The 19307-nt window shown below is 50.9% G+C and overlaps 1 protein-coding gene across 1 annotated transcript in view; it reads right to left on the bottom strand.

The window, feature by feature from the left end:
- The window catches only part of CACNA1D (calcium voltage-gated channel subunit alpha1 D), a 292715-nt gene that overhangs the window by 56596 nt on the left and 216812 nt on the right, over positions 1–19307 (bottom strand). The window contains exons 10-20 of the mRNA XM_073787812.1: positions 19244–19301; positions 17003–17132; positions 13686–13745; positions 10953–11059; positions 9153–9240; positions 8241–8348; positions 8101–8153; positions 6506–6652; positions 4549–4750; positions 2349–2507; positions 922–1032 (exon numbers count right to left, since the gene is read on the bottom strand). Of these exons, the coding sequence (XP_073643913.1) occupies positions 922–1032; positions 2349–2507; positions 4549–4750; positions 6506–6652; positions 8101–8153; positions 8241–8348; positions 9153–9240; positions 10953–11059; positions 13686–13745; positions 17003–17132; positions 19244–19301 (1223 nt within the window). The remainder of the gene's footprint in view (positions 1–921; positions 1033–2348; positions 2508–4548; positions 4751–6505; positions 6653–8100; positions 8154–8240; positions 8349–9152; positions 9241–10952; positions 11060–13685; positions 13746–17002; positions 17133–19243; positions 19302–19307) is intronic.

The raw sequence follows: 19307 nt of genomic DNA, 5'->3' as shown, positions 1-19307 counted from the left end.
AACATCACCACTTGATGATGGGGATGGTGGTTGTCCTCGTAACAGTCCTGACACGTCTACAGCGTGGGGCTACGTGCCGAGCGCTCTTGTAAGCGTGACACACAGAGTGATTCTTACTCCTCCAAACTGCCCTAGGAAGTAGGACTACTAGAGCCCTCATTCCATGGGTGAGGAAATGGAGGCACAGAGCAGTGAAGTATCGACAGCTTGCTTGGGGATTTGAGTCCAGTCTGGTCCCAGAATGGTGCGTGCTCTTCGACACTATACTATCTGTCTCTTACGCTACAGACGTTGACAACTGTGGACCGGACTCAGTCTGTCCTAAAGGAGACATAACACGCAGAGCAGTCCAACACAGTTTAAAATGCTCGTGTCTTGTTTTGTCTTAAAGTCAAGTGAAATTTTCCTAAATTAAACAAACGAAAGATGGTATGGCTGTGAGAGGTCTGCAGCTGGTAGGATTTTCCATAAAAGGTGAAAAAGATGCTGTGGACCAAGAACAAAGAAAACCAAAGTCTTTATGCTGGCAATGTAGCAGTAAAATCAGGGCCGAATTACTCCTGATGGGTTATGCGAAAACAATGTCTCCAATGCTCAAGTAAGGAGGCGAGTTTCCTTGAGACAGTCTGACACACGCTCTTCTAGAAACAGAAAATCAGGTTTCAAAACAATCTCCATTCTGCAAATTCCTAATTCTCTCTTCTTCTTTTTCTCAGAATTGTTTTTGCGAGGTCTTGTTTTCGCAGATTTATTTTCTCATGTGTACACAGATGCCCTCATCAGATTTTAACGTTCTCGGGTGATAACCTAGTTAACGGCCAGAACAATTCAGCATAATCCAAGAACACGAGACTAACGGGAAGTGGGTGACTCTTTGGAGTGATTCAGCTACAGCCTTTGACAGTGGGTTCAGCAACTCACCTTAGGTTTAAATGCAATGACTTTCAAAACCATCTCGACGGTGAACACCCCGGTGAACACCATGTTCAGGATGTCCATGGCGTCATTAAACATCTTGGACTGCTCGTAGTGCTGTGGATGGAAGCAGAGGCACGGTTCTCGGGGGTCCACTCCGGACTCGCAAAAGGAGGCTCCCCAGCCCACCACCCCCTGCAGGCGTCCGTCCGCCTGCCACACGGGCAGCGAGGCAACCTCCCCGGTCCAGCCCCCTCTCCCAGTGATTCCACTGACCCTGCGAGGGCACATGGTTGGCCCCCCACAAAGCGCAGGGGGCCCTGACAAGATGAGGGTGACCAAACGATGAAGGGGAAAGACATCCACTTCCTCTGCTCGGAACAAAGGGAATCCACCCTTTCTCCCAGCAGGGTTTCTACTCAGGGCCTTGACCCAGGCAGAATGCAGAACACACCCACAGGTCTATGGACAAAAGTAGGACTCGGTTAGGATACATTATACGCCATTTAGGCCTACATTCAATCAAAGGCACTGTTATCATCTTGCCTTCGTGCTTTTCCCTACATCAGCAGAGGGTCCTCATTCATAAGGAATTCGTAAATTTAAGGAAAGGGCCAGAAAACGTACCCTTGGCTGTCTTTACACTCATCTCCCAGACAGCACCGGGAGTTGGTTTGGTTTGCTCAAGTTCTTAGAGCCAGTGGGAAACTGGATCTAGACCTTGGCCACTCTTGTCCTAGTGCAACATCCACTAGACAGCGCAAGGGCTGGAAACGCTCACTGTCAATACCGCTCTGTAATCCAATGTGGCCAGTTGAAGTGAGCTGCCTTCCTCGCCCCCAGTGAGCCAAGAGTCGCTGTCAGGCAGGTCAAACTCAGTACTCCACGGACCAGAAGACTCCCCACTGCCACGCTGAGAGTGACTTGAGGACAGGAATGACACTCTGGGGCAGGCCCAGAGCAAAGTGCCGGACACAAATTACCCAGCATAAACTTCGTTTCCCACTTTACCAATCGACAAAGCCAGGCTCGGGGGATTTAAATAACTTGCCCCGGGTCACCCGGCTGCTAAGGAGTCAAGTCAGGATTGAAGACCCCGCCTGTTCATTTCCACACAGACAGAGCTTTAGTCCACAACCACTCCCTGGCCACAGAAGCCCACAGTAAAGGTTCACAGGCCTGCAAGCCACGCTAGGGCTCCCGAGGAATGGCACTTATGGTCACGCTGTACAGTCTCTCACGCAGAAGAGTGACTGTAAACTCCTGCCGTGGCAACTGTTAGCCAGAATGCGAGTCTGGCCAAACTACAGCCCAGACTCGTCAGATAATCAAACCCTTCCTCCTGTGAGGGGCGGCATTCCACCCTCAGGATTTGGGGCACGGGGCTGCACCGAAGGCCCGGACGGGATCCACGCGGCTGTCTCCATTTTTACCTGCATGGCCAAGCAGAGTGTGTTGAGCATGATGAGGACAAACATCATGTACTCGAAAGGCGAGGAGTTCACCACGTACCAGAACTTGTACTGGTAGGGGTTTTTGGGGATGTATCTTCGCAAGGGACGTGCTTTCAAGGCGTATTCAACACACTGACGCTGCAATGGCAGAAAAGAGCAACGGGGATCCTGAGCACGTCTATGGAAGAAGGACGCAGTTCTCGTCTGCCCTGAAAAGCTGGCGCACGCCTACCGGGAGGGAGCGAGAACGAGGGGGAACAGCCAGCGCAACCCGCACAGGTACCACTCAGCATCACTGACAAAGGGCCCCCAGCTCCATCACCTCATGTGGTCCTCACAGCAGCCTTTGAGGGTAAGCAGAGCACCCAGTTTGCTTCCATTTCGCTTATTAAAAGACTGAGGTCCGGCGATGCATTAAGCAGAGGTGCAAAGCCTTGACCCATGTCTTATCCCTGCCCTTTCTTGATGCTGGTGGAGTACAACTGTAGTTCTCCTGCCCAGGGAAGGAAGCCAAGTAACGAGAGGCAAGGAAATCCTCAAGAACCAGAGGGGCTGGGCTGACTCCCTGAGATTGGAGGTCCCATGGCTGCTCCAGGATGGACCCATACAAGACGCCCACCAGAAGCCAGAACGAGCATGGTAAGCCTAAGTGTCTAATGGTGAGTGAGCTGTGTGTCTGTCTGAGAGCTGTAGAGGCTCAGGAGCTTGTCGTGTTCATCTTAGAACCCCCAGGACATGGTCCGTGATGATGGCTGGAGCACTGCCCTGCCCACTGATGCTGGGGCCGAGACCGGTCCACCCTTTGCAGCAAGCCCAGAGAGCCTCCAGCCCCGAAAGCCTTTTCAGCATCATACCCTACTTGCTCCTAGGCCCAGACCAACCACAGGCTCTCTCTGTCCAGGACCTGGCCCCGCTGTGACTTCACATGCTGACTCTTGGCACCCCTGACTGGAGCCTATCCTGGACCTCGTGGTGACCTAGTTTCAGCTCTGGTTCCGCCTGGGTCTCGCCCTGACACTCTTCTTCCTTGGCGGGGGTCGGGAGGGGTGAAGAGCTGGGCCAGGCCTCCCTCAGACCGTCACTGATAAAATCTGCAGGGACGCCCTGACAACTCACAGCAATGTCTTCCTATAGACCAAGCTGTCCTCGTGTTTCCCCCAGTGGAGATGCTGCAGCCCGAGACAGACGGCCTCACCATGCACGGCGACTTCCCGCCAGGAAGCCCAGGCTGGCAGTGATTCTTGCTCTCTATGTAATCATCAAACAGAGATGGCTACTGATAGAGGGCCTGGGGGAAACTCCCAGAACAGAATCTCGAGCTCACAGACTATTTTTACAGCTGAAAAAGACCTTTAAAAGTGACTCCTTAATGCCCTCAATTTAGGGAGACAGCCCAGACAGGAGGTGGAGGCGCACCCACCGTCACAGAGCAGGTGCAGGCAGAACAGGACCAGACAGGTCTCCTGGCCCCCTCGCATCATCACACGATCAAAGCCAAAGGCCCCTGAGCCTAACAGACTGGTTAAAACAAGGTGCTAGATCAAGAGAGTGATGCCAGTGTAACCTTAGTCCCAAGTTTAAAGTTAGCGACTTTCCCGGTGGTGTGATAGGGTACTTCCTCCTAAGTCAATGGTTCTCAACCAGGGCACATTTGACAATGTCTGGAGATATTTCTGGAGCGGGAATGAGGGTGGGGGGCAGAAGGTGCTACTGGAATCTAGTGGGGAGAGGCCAGGGAGGCTTCTCAACCATGCACCGCAAGCGTAACGAAGAATTATCCAGCCTCAAATGTCAATGGTCCCGAGGTTGAGGAGATAAAAGGCTATCCCTTGGGAGGGGCTGTGCGAGCGTCACTGGGTGCTTCCTGGCCCCAGGCCACACCATCCTACGTGACTCTGAGCTGTCACTGGTGGGTCATGACCACAGAAGGTGGCCTAGGTATCCTGACTTCTCACTCAAATGTCTGCGGGTAAATTTCAAAATTACAGCCTAATCTGCATCTGGGAAACTAACGCTCCCCACTGATGACTCACAGTGGCTGAGAGTGTGCTGAGCAGGGCCCAAGCCCCAGGGAGAGAGAGCAGGTGGGCACCCTTCTCTACACGCGGGAAGCTGTCAAAAGAGAAATCGGTCCTCTTTGGCTCAAGGGACAGAAGCCCGAACAGTGCGTGACTCTAACCTGATTTTTGTCCAGCTCACAGTTCTTATACTCTTTCTCCCCCTGCTCCTGAAATGTGACGATGACGAAGCCCACAAAGATGTTCATCATGAAGAACGCTACGATGATGATGTAGATGATGAAGAAGATGGAGATCTCCACGCGGTAGTTGTAGATGGGGCCGACGTTCTCTCCGTTCGAGTCGATGGCCTTGTACAGCAACCTGGAGAGCAGAGGATCCAGTGAGCACCAGCGCCGCTCAGCCAGCAGCCCAGCCCCGCTAGCTTCTGACCACCTCTGCGGGCACGGACGGTCGGACCCCTCGCTGGGAGCCCACCCCAAGGCCCCGGGACACGTGGAGGTCCCTCAGGAAGCCTCTGGGGCATTAGGCCGATCAGCCCGGCACCTGGCGGAGGGAACACCTGAGATATATTTGTTGACTGATTGCTCTGAAGACTGGAAAAGATTCTACAAATATCCAATAATGCTCCTTTCTAGTCACAGACAGAAGACAGGAAGGACGTCACATGGAAGACACTGGCGGAACTGAAAGCTGTAAACGCAAGACAACGAGCGAGCGGCCAGGGCATTTCCAAAGAACTACGAGAGGTTCCCCAAACTGAAACAAGCACTAAAATGAAATGTGCCAGGCAGAACTCTGAGCAGAAAGAGGGGCAATTACTGCAACGGCCTCCAATTCAATGTACGCTCGTTCTGATGCAGATTCAGCCCTTCCAGGCACCCACCCGAGGCGTGCACTGTGCTAGGTGCTTTCACATCCATCTGGAAAGGTGGACATACGGTCGTCCCTGTCTTACGGAAGCTCAGAGAGGGATCTAAGTGCCAAGGTCACAGTCCTGGGGACAGAGCAGGAGTTGAGCCCACCTCGCCTGAGCCCCAAGCCCCAAGTCTGTTCATTTCCCTGCCATCCCTGGTGGCAGCTGCCATCCAGGTTTACTAAAGCGCAGGGTTTAAAACCTGAGACCACAGCTAGTGCCTCTGTGGAGTGCAGGCTCTCACTCTATGCTCCTCTTCTCGCAGGACCGATCCACCAATGAACAAGCCCCACCCCACTGTCCTTCTACTTCGCAGACACCCCACACATCCAGAGAGTCCTGCCAGCCTGTCCACCCTCCTCTGGGCATGAGAACTTGACATTGAGAACTCTATCAACATATATATGTTCTGGTGGCAGGAGCTGGGGGGCCATCAGAGAGCAGAGCACAACAAAGGGACAAGAGCTCTCCTTTTGTATTCTACCTTCTTCCTTCTTTCCACTTTTCTCACCTCACCCATCAAAATCCTAGCCATCCCTCAGGACCCTGTGCTGCATGTCTCTGACACACCAGGACCCTCCTGCTTGGCCTGGCTGACGACACTGACTAAACGTGGGCTTTGAGAGGGGAAACCGCATCTAGACAGCTCTGTTTCTTCCACAGGGCGTAGTACAGCATGTTGCACGGAGCTGGTATCAGGAGCACACTTTATGAATGAGCCAGCGAGCGCGGCAGTGAGAGACGCGGCGTGATGGCACGTACTAGTACGTTACTAGGAGTGAATGAACACATGAATGAACGGTCTGGGACACTCTCAAGGGCCTCTTTAGGAACAGTGTCGTGGCAGCTTTACTGATGAGGTGACACAGGAGCTGGCCTGAAAAATGGCTCTGGGGACTCCCCATCCACATCCAGCAATGCCCCCCAGGAGCCCGCTGAGAGATACCCCCCTTCCGAGACCCCAGCTTCCCAAATCCGAGAGTCCTGGCTGCCCACAGGGGTTAATCCTTTGCCTCATCAGACAGAGGAGCCCTGTGGGCCAGGAAGCGAGTGATAAGTGGTCCAAAGTTAAAAAGTCATAGAAAAGGCCTACAAAACTGGAGAAGAGCAGCAGGACCCGCTCTCCAGGAGACACGGCTCAGCCCAGAGTGCCCGCGAAGCAGCAGGAGCGTCCCCGGGAGACACGCGATCTTGGTACTCACGCGGGCCAGCCCTCGAACGTGGAGACCGTGAACAGAGCCATCATAGCTGAGAGGACGTTGTCAAAGTTGAAGTCGCTGTTTTGCCAGATCCTCTCACGGACCACAGGGTTATCGACATCCCCGTCCTTGTAGAGGATGAAGAGCCCCCTAGAGAGGAGAGGAAGTGGGCGGTCACCCTGGCAGGATGTGGAATCTGTCACGCTGCCCGATCCCTCCCCGGCCAGGCCACCGTCCTGAGCGTGGCACAGCCTGTGCTTCTCCGTATCATGCCCTGCGTTTAGCCTGCTCAACGGTTCGAATAACCGTGCAGCAACGACTAAATGAGTATCCTCCAGAGTGACCAGGCAGACACCCAGCCTGATCACAAACGAAAACTACCGAACAAGAACCATCCCTCATACGATGGCCTCAAAGTGTGCAATGAAGAACCGAAAGTTTTGGGCATGCAGAATTCCACAGGCTCTGGGAAACAAGCCCAGGCATCCTCTAATCTACATTTTAGTTTTAATCAAATTCCTTCTCTACATTTTAGTTTTAATCAAATTCCTTCTCTACATTTTAGTTTTAATCAAATTCCTTCTCTACATTTTAGTTTTAATCAAACTCCTTCTCTCATACTAACAATATTCCCAGTTTTCTTTCCAAAACAATTCTATAATCGCTGGTACACAGTATTTCTCCTAGAATGCCTCTGTTTCACAGATGAGAAGGCCAACTTAGCGAGGGAAGGGAAAGCGTCTTCACGCGGCTGCTGTACTGTCAACTCCATGGGCGCCCCCCCACCCCAGAGCATGAACGGGGCCCCTGAGGTGCACTGCCACAGTCACATGGCCTTTGGTGCTCTCTGACTGCACCTTCTGCTGAAAAGAAACCCTCAATGAACACAGTGCAAGCAGGCCAGCCTTGCCTGGTGACATCTCAAAAGGACAGGGACGTCTATGCTTCTAAGGTCTCAGAACTTCAGGCAATGGCCTCCGTGTCTACCTTCACAGTCTTTTGGATGCATTGGGATAAGAGGAATGAGTATATGCCACCTGCTCTCTCCTCTGCCCACTACTGTGCACGAACATATGGCCAAGATGTGGATGATGGGAGCAAGGAGAAAGAAGCATCCTGGGACCTGTCAGAAGAGGGTGGCCAGATCCTGAACTCCAGGAAGTTAAGCTTCAAGTTCTGGTTTGAGGAAATAATTGGATACGTGGCTGTAGGGGGAGCTTTTGGGGAGCATTTCATAATTGTTATTTTAGGTTTTAGTGCCCACTCTCTCCCCCAGTCTACTGATTCTATACCAAACATCAGAAGTCATCTGTCCATGCCTTAAGGGTGATGAAAAGCTTTGGAACTAGACAGAAGTGGTGCTCCCTCCACAATGTGATTGTATGAAATGTCACTGAACTGTACAGTTTGAAACGGTTGATTTTACGTTATGTGAATTTCACCTCAAAACAAAACCCTTCCACGTCTCCAGCCATGGGCTGAGCTCTCAGGCCTCTTGTCCTCCACAACAAAAACTTCTGAAATGCTAGCACGAGCGGATTCTTGACGCTTTTTATCTGTTCTTCCAAACTCCCCACTCCCACGTTCAGGACACTCACCTGCATTCTTCGGGGTTACTTTTGGCTTCATCTGTGCATCGATAAAACTTTCCCTGGATACAAAACAGACAGACAGTCAAATGTGGGCTCCGCCTGAAGACGACGGGCTGGGCTCCATGCTTGAAGGCCCTTCCCTGTACCTTGAAGAGCTGCACCCCGATGCAAGCAAACATGAACTGGAGGAGGGTGGTGACGATCATGATGTTGCCAATTGTCCGGATGGCCACAAAGACGCACTGGACCACGTGCTAGGGAGAGGGGGTGGGGAGGGGACAGGGGCGTGTTAGTTCCCTGTGTCATTTCAGCCACGGGGTGAACTAATACCAGCCAAGATTTTCTATGATTATATGCAATTTTATATTATTTTCCTACGTGACAGTCCCTTACGCTTCGTTTTTCAGGTGGTTATCTATGGAGTTACCCCCAGTGCATTATGGCCCCCTGGGAGGAACGCCCTGTAAGCAGGTTCCTCCTTGGCTTCCTCCAAAGCAGTGAGCTCAGTCAGAAGAAATGCCATGGGGTACAGCACTGCCTGGCACACAGGGTCCTGTACCCCATAAGACGACTTAGGAAAATGTAAACCCTCTGGCCTTTTGTACAAACCGCACAAGAATAGATTTAAAGACTAAAAGAAACCCAGAGGAACACTATTAATAATGAAAAAAGCAATGAAGTGTGAACAGTCATCAAATAAAGAAAAACATCTTAACTGAACAAAAAATTTAAAAAATAATAACGTTTTTTCATGGAAAGCCCTTTTATTTTAAATGTAGCAGTGTGTACATGTCAATCCCAAACTCCCAATCTATCCCTCCCCCTACCCTTCCCCCCCTGGTAACCATAAGATCATTCTCTAAGTCTGTGACGAAAATAATAACTTGAAAAACACTACCAGCACTTAGCAGAGGCAGCTTCATTGGTTCGAAATGTTCTTTTCAAAGGCAAAGCTCACTGGAAAATCCATCAGGCCTCAACCCAGTCCCGGCCCAGAAAAATCAGTGATGACAGCTAACCCCAACTGAAGCCAGCCCCGCCTGGACAGGAATCCAAACCTTAAGTCCTTTTGCTCTGTTGATTGCCCTGAGCGGTCTCAGAACCCTTAAGACTCTCAGGATCTTCACGACTGAGATGGCACTGGATCTAAGGGAAAGAGCAGAGGAAAGCAAGCAAGCAGAGTGTATCACGGTGGTAAAACGCTGTGAGATGATTTCACTTTAGTACAACTATGGTGGGGCCACGTGGAGCAGAGCTAATCTCTCCCCATGAACCACACACAAGGGTGGGTCTCCTCCTCCCGGCCCACGCTCCATGGCCCCCCGCACTCTCAGAGACCCTGACGGGCACACAACTAATGCAGCAGAGACACAATTTAGGAGTTTGCTTTATTCTTTCCCCCTGATGCAAATGCTAGGCAGTACTTGGCTGAGTTGCGTTGGTTTGGTGGGTTTGCTAAGTTTGGAGCCTGCTGCAGCGCCCTGGTGCTGGGCTTCTCTAGCCTTCAGGGAGTCCGCTGTTGGGTGGGAGAGATGGGCAACCGCAAGCCAGCATGCAGGTGTGACAACAGAGAGAAGGCAGCCAGGGGAACACACCTTGGGGAGTCTGGGAAGGCCCCATAGAGGTGATATCAGGTGAGTCCCGAGTGGGTATTGGGGTTAGCATATGGGGGGGGCGGCAGCTGGAGGGCGCAGGCACAGCTGCGAGCTTACAGGCGTTGCAAAGATACTCGTGAGAACGCCTTTCCGAGTTGTGACTACATGGCTCCCTCTCCCTGGGTACTGCTGGGAGGTGAGGAAGAGGATTTTAACACAGGGCAGTTTCAGGCAGGGGTCCTCCCCCTTCTGAAGGGGATAGAGCCTCTCATTTCCCTTTAGTTCGGAGGCCATGTGCACACATGTGCTCTCATACGAGGGGCACTGATGGTCAGCACCTGAGTAGAGGTGCTTCAAAGTCAGCAGGAAAGCAAGGCCACCCCTGGACGCTCCCACTGGAGCCTCTGTCCCAAACCCCCAGGTACGGCAGGCAGGCAGTGTACAGCTGGGGCTGTTCCCCACCAGAAATCCCTCAATGCCATGGAAAGGTCCTGGGGCTCTGACTTGCAGCTTTGACCCCTTCTAGCTAAAAATTTTAGATGCCGGGCTTCCCTGGTGGCGCAGTGGTTGAGAGTCTGCCTGCCGATGCAGGGGACACGGGTTCGTGCCCTGGTCCGGGAGGATCCCACATGCCGCGGAGCGGCTGGGCCCGTGAGCCATGGCCGCTGAGCCTGCGCGTCCAGAGCCTGTGCTCCGCAACGGGAGAGGCCACAACAGTGAGAGGCCCGCGTACCGCAAAAACAAAAACAAAACCAAAACCAAACAAACAAAATTTTAGATGCCAAAAGAAAAGAGTCATAGCAGCTGATTTATCCTGGAGAGTAAGGGACGCCTTCAATATCCAAGCTGGAAAGGCCTGAGAGGTCACCTCGTCCAACCCCTCCTGTATAGATGGGGAACTGAGATCCTGGGAGAGGAGCCCCCACCGGCCCCGGGCCCTGGACCAGCCCCTGGAGAACCCAGACTGGAGTCCAGCTGCCCTCCCTCCTAGTCTAGACTTCTTTCATCCTCTTTTGAAAAAAGTATCACAGAGAATAATGAGCACAACCCAGCAGAGGGCATAAAAAGAGAAACAGAAACACAAGAAAGGATGAGCTGTCCCAATGCTTTCTGGCATGGGCACAAATTAAGCTTTCCCAGATAACCCAACGCCATAATTAAAACGATGCCTAGGCTTTATGGATTATGTTAAGATTCCTCACATAGACCTTCCTGCCCAACAGTCCTGTACACACACGTTCACACACGCCCCAGAATACTTACTGGATCCCAAATGACACCAGAGACACCCCAACGACCAGCATATCCAGTAAGTTGAAGTAGTTCCTGCAGAAAGCCCCTTTGTGGAGGAAAGCTCCGAAAGTCGTCATCTATAAGCAGAATCATGAGGGATTTAGAGTTTTGTTTTTCTTTTCTCTCTGCAAAGGAAAAGAAACCTGGGCTCTTTACAAAAGCTTGAGCAACGTGTGACTTTACGAACGAGTGTGCATTAGGAAGCCAGAAATGTAAACCAACAGGGCAGAGCAACTGAATGCTTTGTTCAGAAATGGAAAAGGGGCAGCTGATTTCCTATACATTTTAAAAGAGGAGAGCAATTATTTCACTGGACATTATCACAGTGAAAACACATTTCAATTATGAATACATCGTTGGCACGTCCAAAGGCTCTGTCTCAGCAGAGAGTCCACTTGACCAGGTTTGTCAGGATGTAATCACTGCCCAGACAACCTGGCTTCCCCACAAAACGCCAGTTCCGGCCCTTCTGAGACCCCAGCAGAGCCCACATTGCTCCAACCCAGACTTCCCAAGTGGGGCTAGAAGTGCCCGAGCCCCGGGCTCACACGCTCCGTTGATATAGAAACGTGCATTGTTTTCCCAGGCCCCGTATTGCTCCTAACGGCCCTTACTGATACACCCATTTTAAAGGCTCCTCCAAGCCCAGCTACTCTAGCGTGTGCCAGGTGTGGCTCAGACGCCATCACCTGCTAAGTCACGGCCCTGAGTACCCGGAGCCCACACCGCAGGTTCCCCACTGAGCTTCCTGAATAAGGAGCTTAGTGAGGAAGTGCTCCAGAATAAAAACTGCAAAATAAATACATGGAGTTACTGCCTCTTTAGAAAAACAGATGGGAGAGGTTTCAGATGAGTACAGGAGAGGAGAGGCAGAGCTGGGAGCTAATTATACTGGCCCATGTTGAACTGCCAATAATTAACCCTCTTTAACCTACAAAAAAAAGGCCACTTCAGATGGTTTAACCCCGTATCCAAACAGCCTTCCAAATCCTCCCCAGGCCACCAGGAACCACTCTTTCGACGTCAGCTGCTTCTCAGAGATTCTGCATTTTCTGAATCCTTGTTTTAGCTCATTTTCCACTCTATGAGATACTTTCAAAATGAGAATTGATTTGGAAGATTTAAGTCACTGAGGCAAATCTATTAAAATTGAAAAGCAATAATTGTGGGGTTTTTTCTTTTAAATAAACCTGGTATCTCTTTGCCCTGAAGCCCAAGAGGAACTAAATGTACTGAACAACTTAAAAATGTGGCAAGTAAAACCTCAATTAACCAGGCTAACAGGCTAAAGATAACATTTTCCTGTTCAGTTTGAGGAGAAGCAGAGGCCAGGTGAGCGTACGTGCACCCCACGCCCTGGGCCTTCTGCTCCAATGCCCATCACCGTGGAGACGGAGGCAGACTCTGCTCACTGACCCAGGCAGCATCTCACTTGGGACAACCGTCAACCAAATTTACTGGCTTAAAGGCAGGAAAACGAACTCAAATGTCTAGAAGATTTTTAACAAGGGTTTAAACAGAGGTTGGTTGGTTGGTTTTGTGCTAGTATTTTCATTAACCAAAAAAAAAAAAAAAAAAAAAGGAGAGAGAGAACATAACTAAATACCCTATTGCCTGGAATGTTAACTGAGGTTTCATTGTACAGAAGATTTTGTAAAGAGCCCAAGTTCCACGGTACATTTAAAATACATATTTTTTTCTTTTTTTTGGTCCTGAGATGCACACACAAAATCCCCAACATGGTTTAAAGAAACTGTGGTTCCAAGCCCTCATTTCCCAGCTTTTCTCTCCACTAGGAGATGACTGCCCTGACAGTTGTCCCAGGCCACGTTGTCCCAGCACTGCGAGGACGCATGCCCCTCAGCAAGTCTGGCGTTCTGGGCTCTCCGCTGTGGGTCTCCAGACCTCTGAGTACATAGGAACGAGCTCTCCCCAGGGTGGCTTCACAACCAGTGCACAAACCACATGCAGCAATGGCGACTGGCAACTCATGCATGGGCAGTACATTCCGGGCCCCCTGTCCAGAGGGTGCTCTTTCCGTTTGTGTAAATGTAAGCCCATCCATTAAAACAGATATATCTTAACACAAAGAGACCCACATTATCTTGCAAATCCTGTTGCAAGAAAATAGTGTGTTACTCTTTTAGGGAGCACTGAAAACATAATGCAGTCAAAGAAATGAGAAGAGAGACATTCCCTTCGCAGGAGAAATGCTTTTCCTCCGACTTTGATGTCAAGAAGGGTGGAAGAGAGTTCACACATAGTATTGTATCTGTTATCGGTTGACACGTTTCAGAGGACATTAAAAAAGGAGCAAAATATAATTCCCAATCACTATTAGGAAGCCAAAGGAGCTCCTACATGCATTCAAAGGTTAAAAAGAAACAGCAAAAACAAGTTGAATGGTTACAGGAAAAAAATCCTTTGGTTAAAAAAAAAGAGAAAAGCGGAGCTTGATCACAGAGGACAAAAACTGAAAATAGCCAAAAGCACGTCACGCGTCTTGGCCGTGTGTCACACACAGGAGCAGGCCCCTGAAACACACTCCTGTGGCACCTGTTACCTTCAAAACGATCTCAAATGCAAAAGTACCAGTGAAGACATAATCTGCATAACCTAGCATCTGGAAGGTAAACAGAGAATTGCCACCGTTATTGCTACCGCTGCTTTAGAGTATGCGAGGATCAATGAAAAAGCCATTACCTTCAACAGGATTTCAACAGTAAAGATGGCTGTGAAAGCATAGTCAAAGTAACCCAGTATCTGCAAGGCACAACACGTGGAGATGAGAAAAAGGCATCTGGACAAACCCCAGCAGCTACACGCCCACAAGCGGTCAGAGACCCGCTCTCCCGGGATATGCCTGCCACCCTGGAGGAAAGTGCAGACATGCTCAAAGGGCCCCACCTTGGTCCAACCAAGAACTCTGGGGATACTTACCTCCTGTAAGCACTCCGGGTGACCGTCCCCCGCCCCCCGGCCCAGCCTCGTGTTCTGGGCAGACAGAGGCTCACTTATGAAAGCACTATGCTGGTAAGTAACTTGTGGCACCAGATAAATTAGCCTCACACACATTTTAGATTTTTAACTGCCTTTTTGGTAGAATGAAATATGCTGTCATTCAGCTGAACTTTGGATTGGAGGGAAAATGGAAACAAAGGTATTAGTGGCACCAAATGGGGCCACGTGTCCCCTCCAATTCCAGCCCATTCAATCAGGGAGCAAACGTCCTGCCCCCACCGATGTGCCGGGCTGGAGAAACCTGCAAGGAAGAGCTTCACTTATCATCTTCCTCCTGCCGGCTGCTCTGCGTCTAACGCTGCTCTCTCTCTCAAGGCAGGTGTTTTCCTTGCTGGGCCCATTCAAAGAACGGACTAACTTGGCCTCTGAATGATGGTCCAGGCCACTTTATCAGCATTCCTGAGAATACCGTCTCCTTTCCAAGCAGTGGAGTCCTGCTAACCCCTTCAGGGGTCCCTGCTTCTCCTCAGAGCCATGGGGGCCGAAGGGCAGGCAGGTGGGCAGCAGTGGGGCTGTCTAAGGCTGCCCACAGAGACTCCTCAGCCACGAACACAGCAGCCGAGACTCTGCCACTGGGAGAGGCCGTCTGGGCTGCTTACCTGCAATGACAACTGGGCTCTGTGGTTCGCGGGAACTGAAGAGAGTGGCCCTGGAAGATAACCCGTGAAGCCTACCCAGGCCAACTCCATTCATTTCACAGAGGTGGATGCTGAAAACGGGCAGCTGCTCAGGCCAGTCTCTGCATCGCTGAGCGGGAAGCCAGGCCTCCGATGTGTCAGTCCAGAGCCGCGGGTCCTGCTGTGTCCGTGTGGGACCCACCCCAGGGGAGTCCTTACTACTGTTCCACTAAGGCGAGGACCTCTGTTTCAAAGGCAGCCCTCCTCGCTGAAGTTCTCTCTCTTCAGACGGTATTATTCATTTCCCAAACTGTTTCCATTTGGGGATTTATAAATTTTACTGGAACCCTTCTGTGTATCTGTGTTTCCGGCCAGGCAGTGAAAGGTCTTTCCCAGTACACTACCAAGGCTGCCCACAGGGAACCCTGCCCCTCCTCCTCAGCCCCTCCGAGGTCGCAGCAGGGCTGTGCCTGCTGAAAGCACGTGGGTAGCCAAGAATGACACAGCTGCCGACGAGCCAACAACTCAGCCTGGTACCCGGGGTCAGAGCCCTTGGAGGCAGGGTGTTCTTTCCTCACTCTGCCTCCTTTCTCTTTTTCACTAATGAATCAGCTAAGGTTTTTTTTAAAAAAGCACTGCATGATATTAGTTATATGACATATCTAAAGTAGTGAAGCTCACAGAGAGACAGCAGAATGGCAGTTGTCAGGGGCTGCGGGAGGTAGACATGCGTAAAGTTCCTGTCCTACAAGGTGAGTGAGTTCCAGAGATCTGCCATCCAACATGGTGCCCAGGGTTAAGGATACTGTCTTGTATCCTTAAAATTTTGTCAAGGAAAATCTCATGTTAAGTGTCCTGACTACAGTCAAATAAAAACACTGTGGTATTTTAAAAGCAAGACACACATACATATGTACATCTATTAAAAACGAACAATAACATTCTTGCGAAAAGTTGCAGGGAAATGAACCCATGGGGAAGTAATTACAATAAAAACTTAGAACGTGAGGCCCGCGTGTAAATTAACTCTTTGTCAATCTGTGTTCTAGGACTAGCTTCTGACCTAGTCCATCACATAATGGTATTTTTTTCCCAAACAGCTTTTCCCCCTTGTGTCTCATCTTTAGGATGGAACCAGTGACACTGAGGGCCTTGTTGCATCTGAGTGTTTAGACAGCCTCGAGAATCTTAACAAAAGCCCTAACCTCTGAGTACAGATTGGGACAGGCTCAGGGCCTTCATCTTTACATCACCCACGCATGCTTTGAGGGGAAGATCCCTTAATCTTTGTATCAGGGTGCTCGAGTTTCAGCAATCTGATAGATTGGGTTTGCCAGGCTTCAAACCAAGAGCACTGGAAATGAAAAGACAGCACAGGGCTTGGTTGTCACAACTGAAATCGTGGGACACTGATCTGGTGATTCGTCTAAATCCACAAATCTCTAAAAATCTCTTGTACCGAAAGAGGTACCAACCAGGCAAGGCAGTGACCCCTGACGGCCTCGCACACTTGCGGGCCTCCTTCCCCGGGCAGCTTTCTGGGCGATCATCTGAAACTACGCTACGGTATTGAGGCCGGGCAGTCAACAGGCTACCGTCCTCTGAAGCTGTCTTGCCTCTGGACTGTTCTCAGTGCTGACAGCTGACCTGCTGAGACTGAATTTCTCAGGCAGGAAGTGATTTAGGTACCAGTCTCTGCCCAACATCGATGCTGGGGATGCCCTAAATTACGAAACTGAAACATCGATGCCCTAAATTACGAAACTGATTACAAATACAAGACTAAACCCGCTGCTTGTTTTCTTTGTAAAGCCACCTCCTGCCCCAAACTAACCAAAACTTAGTTCTTCTCCACTGAACCCTTCAGGTCCACATCTGTCGTCTCCCTAACTTGTGTTTCTTGTCAGTAACAGAACCAAGTAGCTTTGCGCGTTTAAGTCTTCCTGCCAACCCTACATAAGAGCTCCCGGGCATGTGACACACCTGCTTTCAATTTTACTTTCTCTCCTGCTGGATGCTGCCACCAGGCGGGAATCTCAAAATAGGTGTGCATGTGAATTGGAGCAGGGAGGGGGAAAGAGGGACCAAAATGTTGGCAGCGAGGAACCGAGAGGTAGAGGAGCGGAGCCCCTGAAAATACTCAGTTATCGCAGAATATTTGAAACGAGGTGTAAAATATTTGATTCAAGAAAGGTTTGTGCCCATAAAACAAAACCTCTCTGGCACTGACAAACCTGAAACAAAATGCCTGCAGGTGAACAAGAGGCCCACTTGAGCTTTTGCCCTCATGGCCCCTGCAGGCCCTGCACGGACGCGGCCTCTGCCCAAGAGCTCAGCACCGACCCGGGGAGCCCCGCCCTGCCGTCCTCGCTGGGGGCTTACAGTGTTCCGGAAGGAGTGGCTGCGGATGGGGTCCTCGGCGGCGAGGGCAGCGCTGCTCAGCATGATGAAGACGAGGATAAGGTTGGTGAAGATGTGGTGGTTGATGAGCTTGTGGCAGCCCACGCGGATCCTGCGGGGAAAGCCGCCGCATGGACGCAGCCCCAGAAGGGCCCTCAGCACACTAGGGCCACTCCGCGTTGACGAACCAGGTGGAGGACAGCTGTCCCTGTGCCGCCCAAGCCCCGACCCAGCAAACGGACCCACCGGACCATCAGCCCCTGGAAACCCCAGGATGGCAGACCCCAAGTGTTCTGTATGGACACACCGCAGAGACCACTCACTGAGTCCTTAAAAGTGTGGACACTGTCCTTCTAAAGGTGAAGAGACTGAGGCTTCAGCCTGTGAAAGAACATTCTTAAGGCGACCCAGCTATGGGAATTCCCCGGCGGTCCAGTGGTTAGGACTCTATGCTCTCACTGCCGAGGGCCCAGGTGTGATCCCTGGTCAGGGAACTAAAATCCCACAAGCCGAGCAGTGTGGCCAAAAAAAAAGGTGACCCAGATAGTAGGGACCAGGGGCAGATTTCCAATCCAGGTCTGAGGGTGACATATCCCCACCATAACATGAAGCCCAGCTGCTCCCTTTCCCTGCCTTGGAACAGAGACCAAGGTCAGAGCTCACGCCAACAGCTCAGAAAGAATGGAAGCAATCCCAGCAGTTGGGCTGCATCAAAACATGGCCACGGTAAGTGAGGCTTGGTGCAATCTCCCGTTATGTGGAGATTCTGTCATAAGTGCTATTTTTGCAGGGAGGAGGGGGAGTCGACCCACAACAAGTACTTCTGAGAAGGTCAAGTGAAAGTTACACCATCATGCAAGAATCTTAGAAGGATGCTACCGCGTGTGCTCAGCGCCCCCAGCCCTGGCTCTCACAATGGCTCCACAGGCCATCAGAGCCTTTCCTGACGCCCCTGATGTCCCATGGGCTAGTTAGTTAGTGCCTGACTTCCCTTAGCCTCAATGTTTGACTTTAGAATTTAAAGATTATTTTTGTCTATAGAATACATGTAGGTTTTCCTTTGAAACGTTTTTTTCACTTTAAAAACTGGAGCCCATTTTATATGAAGGTGACCCCTTGCTTCAAATCTTCCCTTTTGGGGCTGCTTAATGCTGGGATGTGGTCCCTGGAGGGCCTGCAAGACATCAGCAGCTAGGGAAGGCCTTCCAGTGCTGTGAGGGCAGGAGTGCTCAAAGCTTTGGGGGGAAATCAATCCATTCCTCCAATATAGGCAGACATAATGAGCTGTAGATGTCAGTGAGTCAGCTGAATAACTTTTTAAAAGAGATACCCAAACTGTCAACGGTGATGAAGACTACCACCCAGTCTTCGAGTCTGTAAGACTGCGGCCCCCCTTGCTTCCCACCTATGTCTCCCTGGAGCCTGTGAATTTATGGAGTTCTTTGCCGACAGCCCAGAACTGCTTCTGCAATTCTAGAAACCTTTCCGGGAGCCATCGATTCCCCCTGGCGCTTCACTCCTTCCCGGATCATTTGAAACCTAGAAACCAGCTAGTAAATACACATCTTCCTCTTACAGTACTTGTGAGTAATTATCATGTTCCTGGTGAGCACCTGATCATTTCAACAAGAGAAATGCATTTTAAGCAGGATATCAGGGAGCTGAACTGAACAGCTACCATCTATACAATATCACTGAGCGATTATTACTTTATCACCATCAAACTCAATAGGGAAAAGTAATCAACTAAACTGGATTTCTGGGTGAAGATACTCTGCAGAAGTTGGTCAAAATCCTCATCCCCCACAGCATCTTAACAGAGGCCCCCTCGTGAAGAAAGGGTCCTTTGGATGGAAAACACTTCACAAGTGACGACTCACGGCACACCAGAGCTGTGGGCTCTGACCAAGCCACAGTATCGCACCACTGCTGCCCCAGTGCAGGGGTTGGTGGGGAGGAGAATCTGGAACAGCACTTCTCCCAGGACCTGGTCACACCCCTAAGCCCCTGGTCCAGGCACAGGAAGGCTAGGAAGAGATGCACAGAGGGCAAAGGCAAGGCTGGAGCAGGACAGGGGTCCGAGGGGGCTTGGGGGCCCTGACGCTCAGGCACAGAAAGGGGCTGAGAACCATCTTCCCTCACCCCATCCCCAGCCACCCTCCAGCAACCTGTAGGGTCCTGGGGGAGACGGGGCAGCCGTGCAACTAGAAAGGGGATATTTACGGGTTGGTCTTGCTAAGAATGAAGAAAGCGCTCCCTTCGGGGATAGGGGTGATTTTCTCTTTCA

This window comes from Tursiops truncatus, chromosome 10 (genome assembly GCF_011762595.2).
Source record: "Tursiops truncatus isolate mTurTru1 chromosome 10, mTurTru1.mat.Y, whole genome shotgun sequence".
NCBI classification, from domain to species: Eukaryota; Metazoa; Chordata; class Mammalia; order Artiodactyla; family Delphinidae; genus Tursiops; species Tursiops truncatus.
Note: the sequence above shows the minus strand (reverse complement) of the source record. Positions and strands in the feature narration are given on the sequence as shown.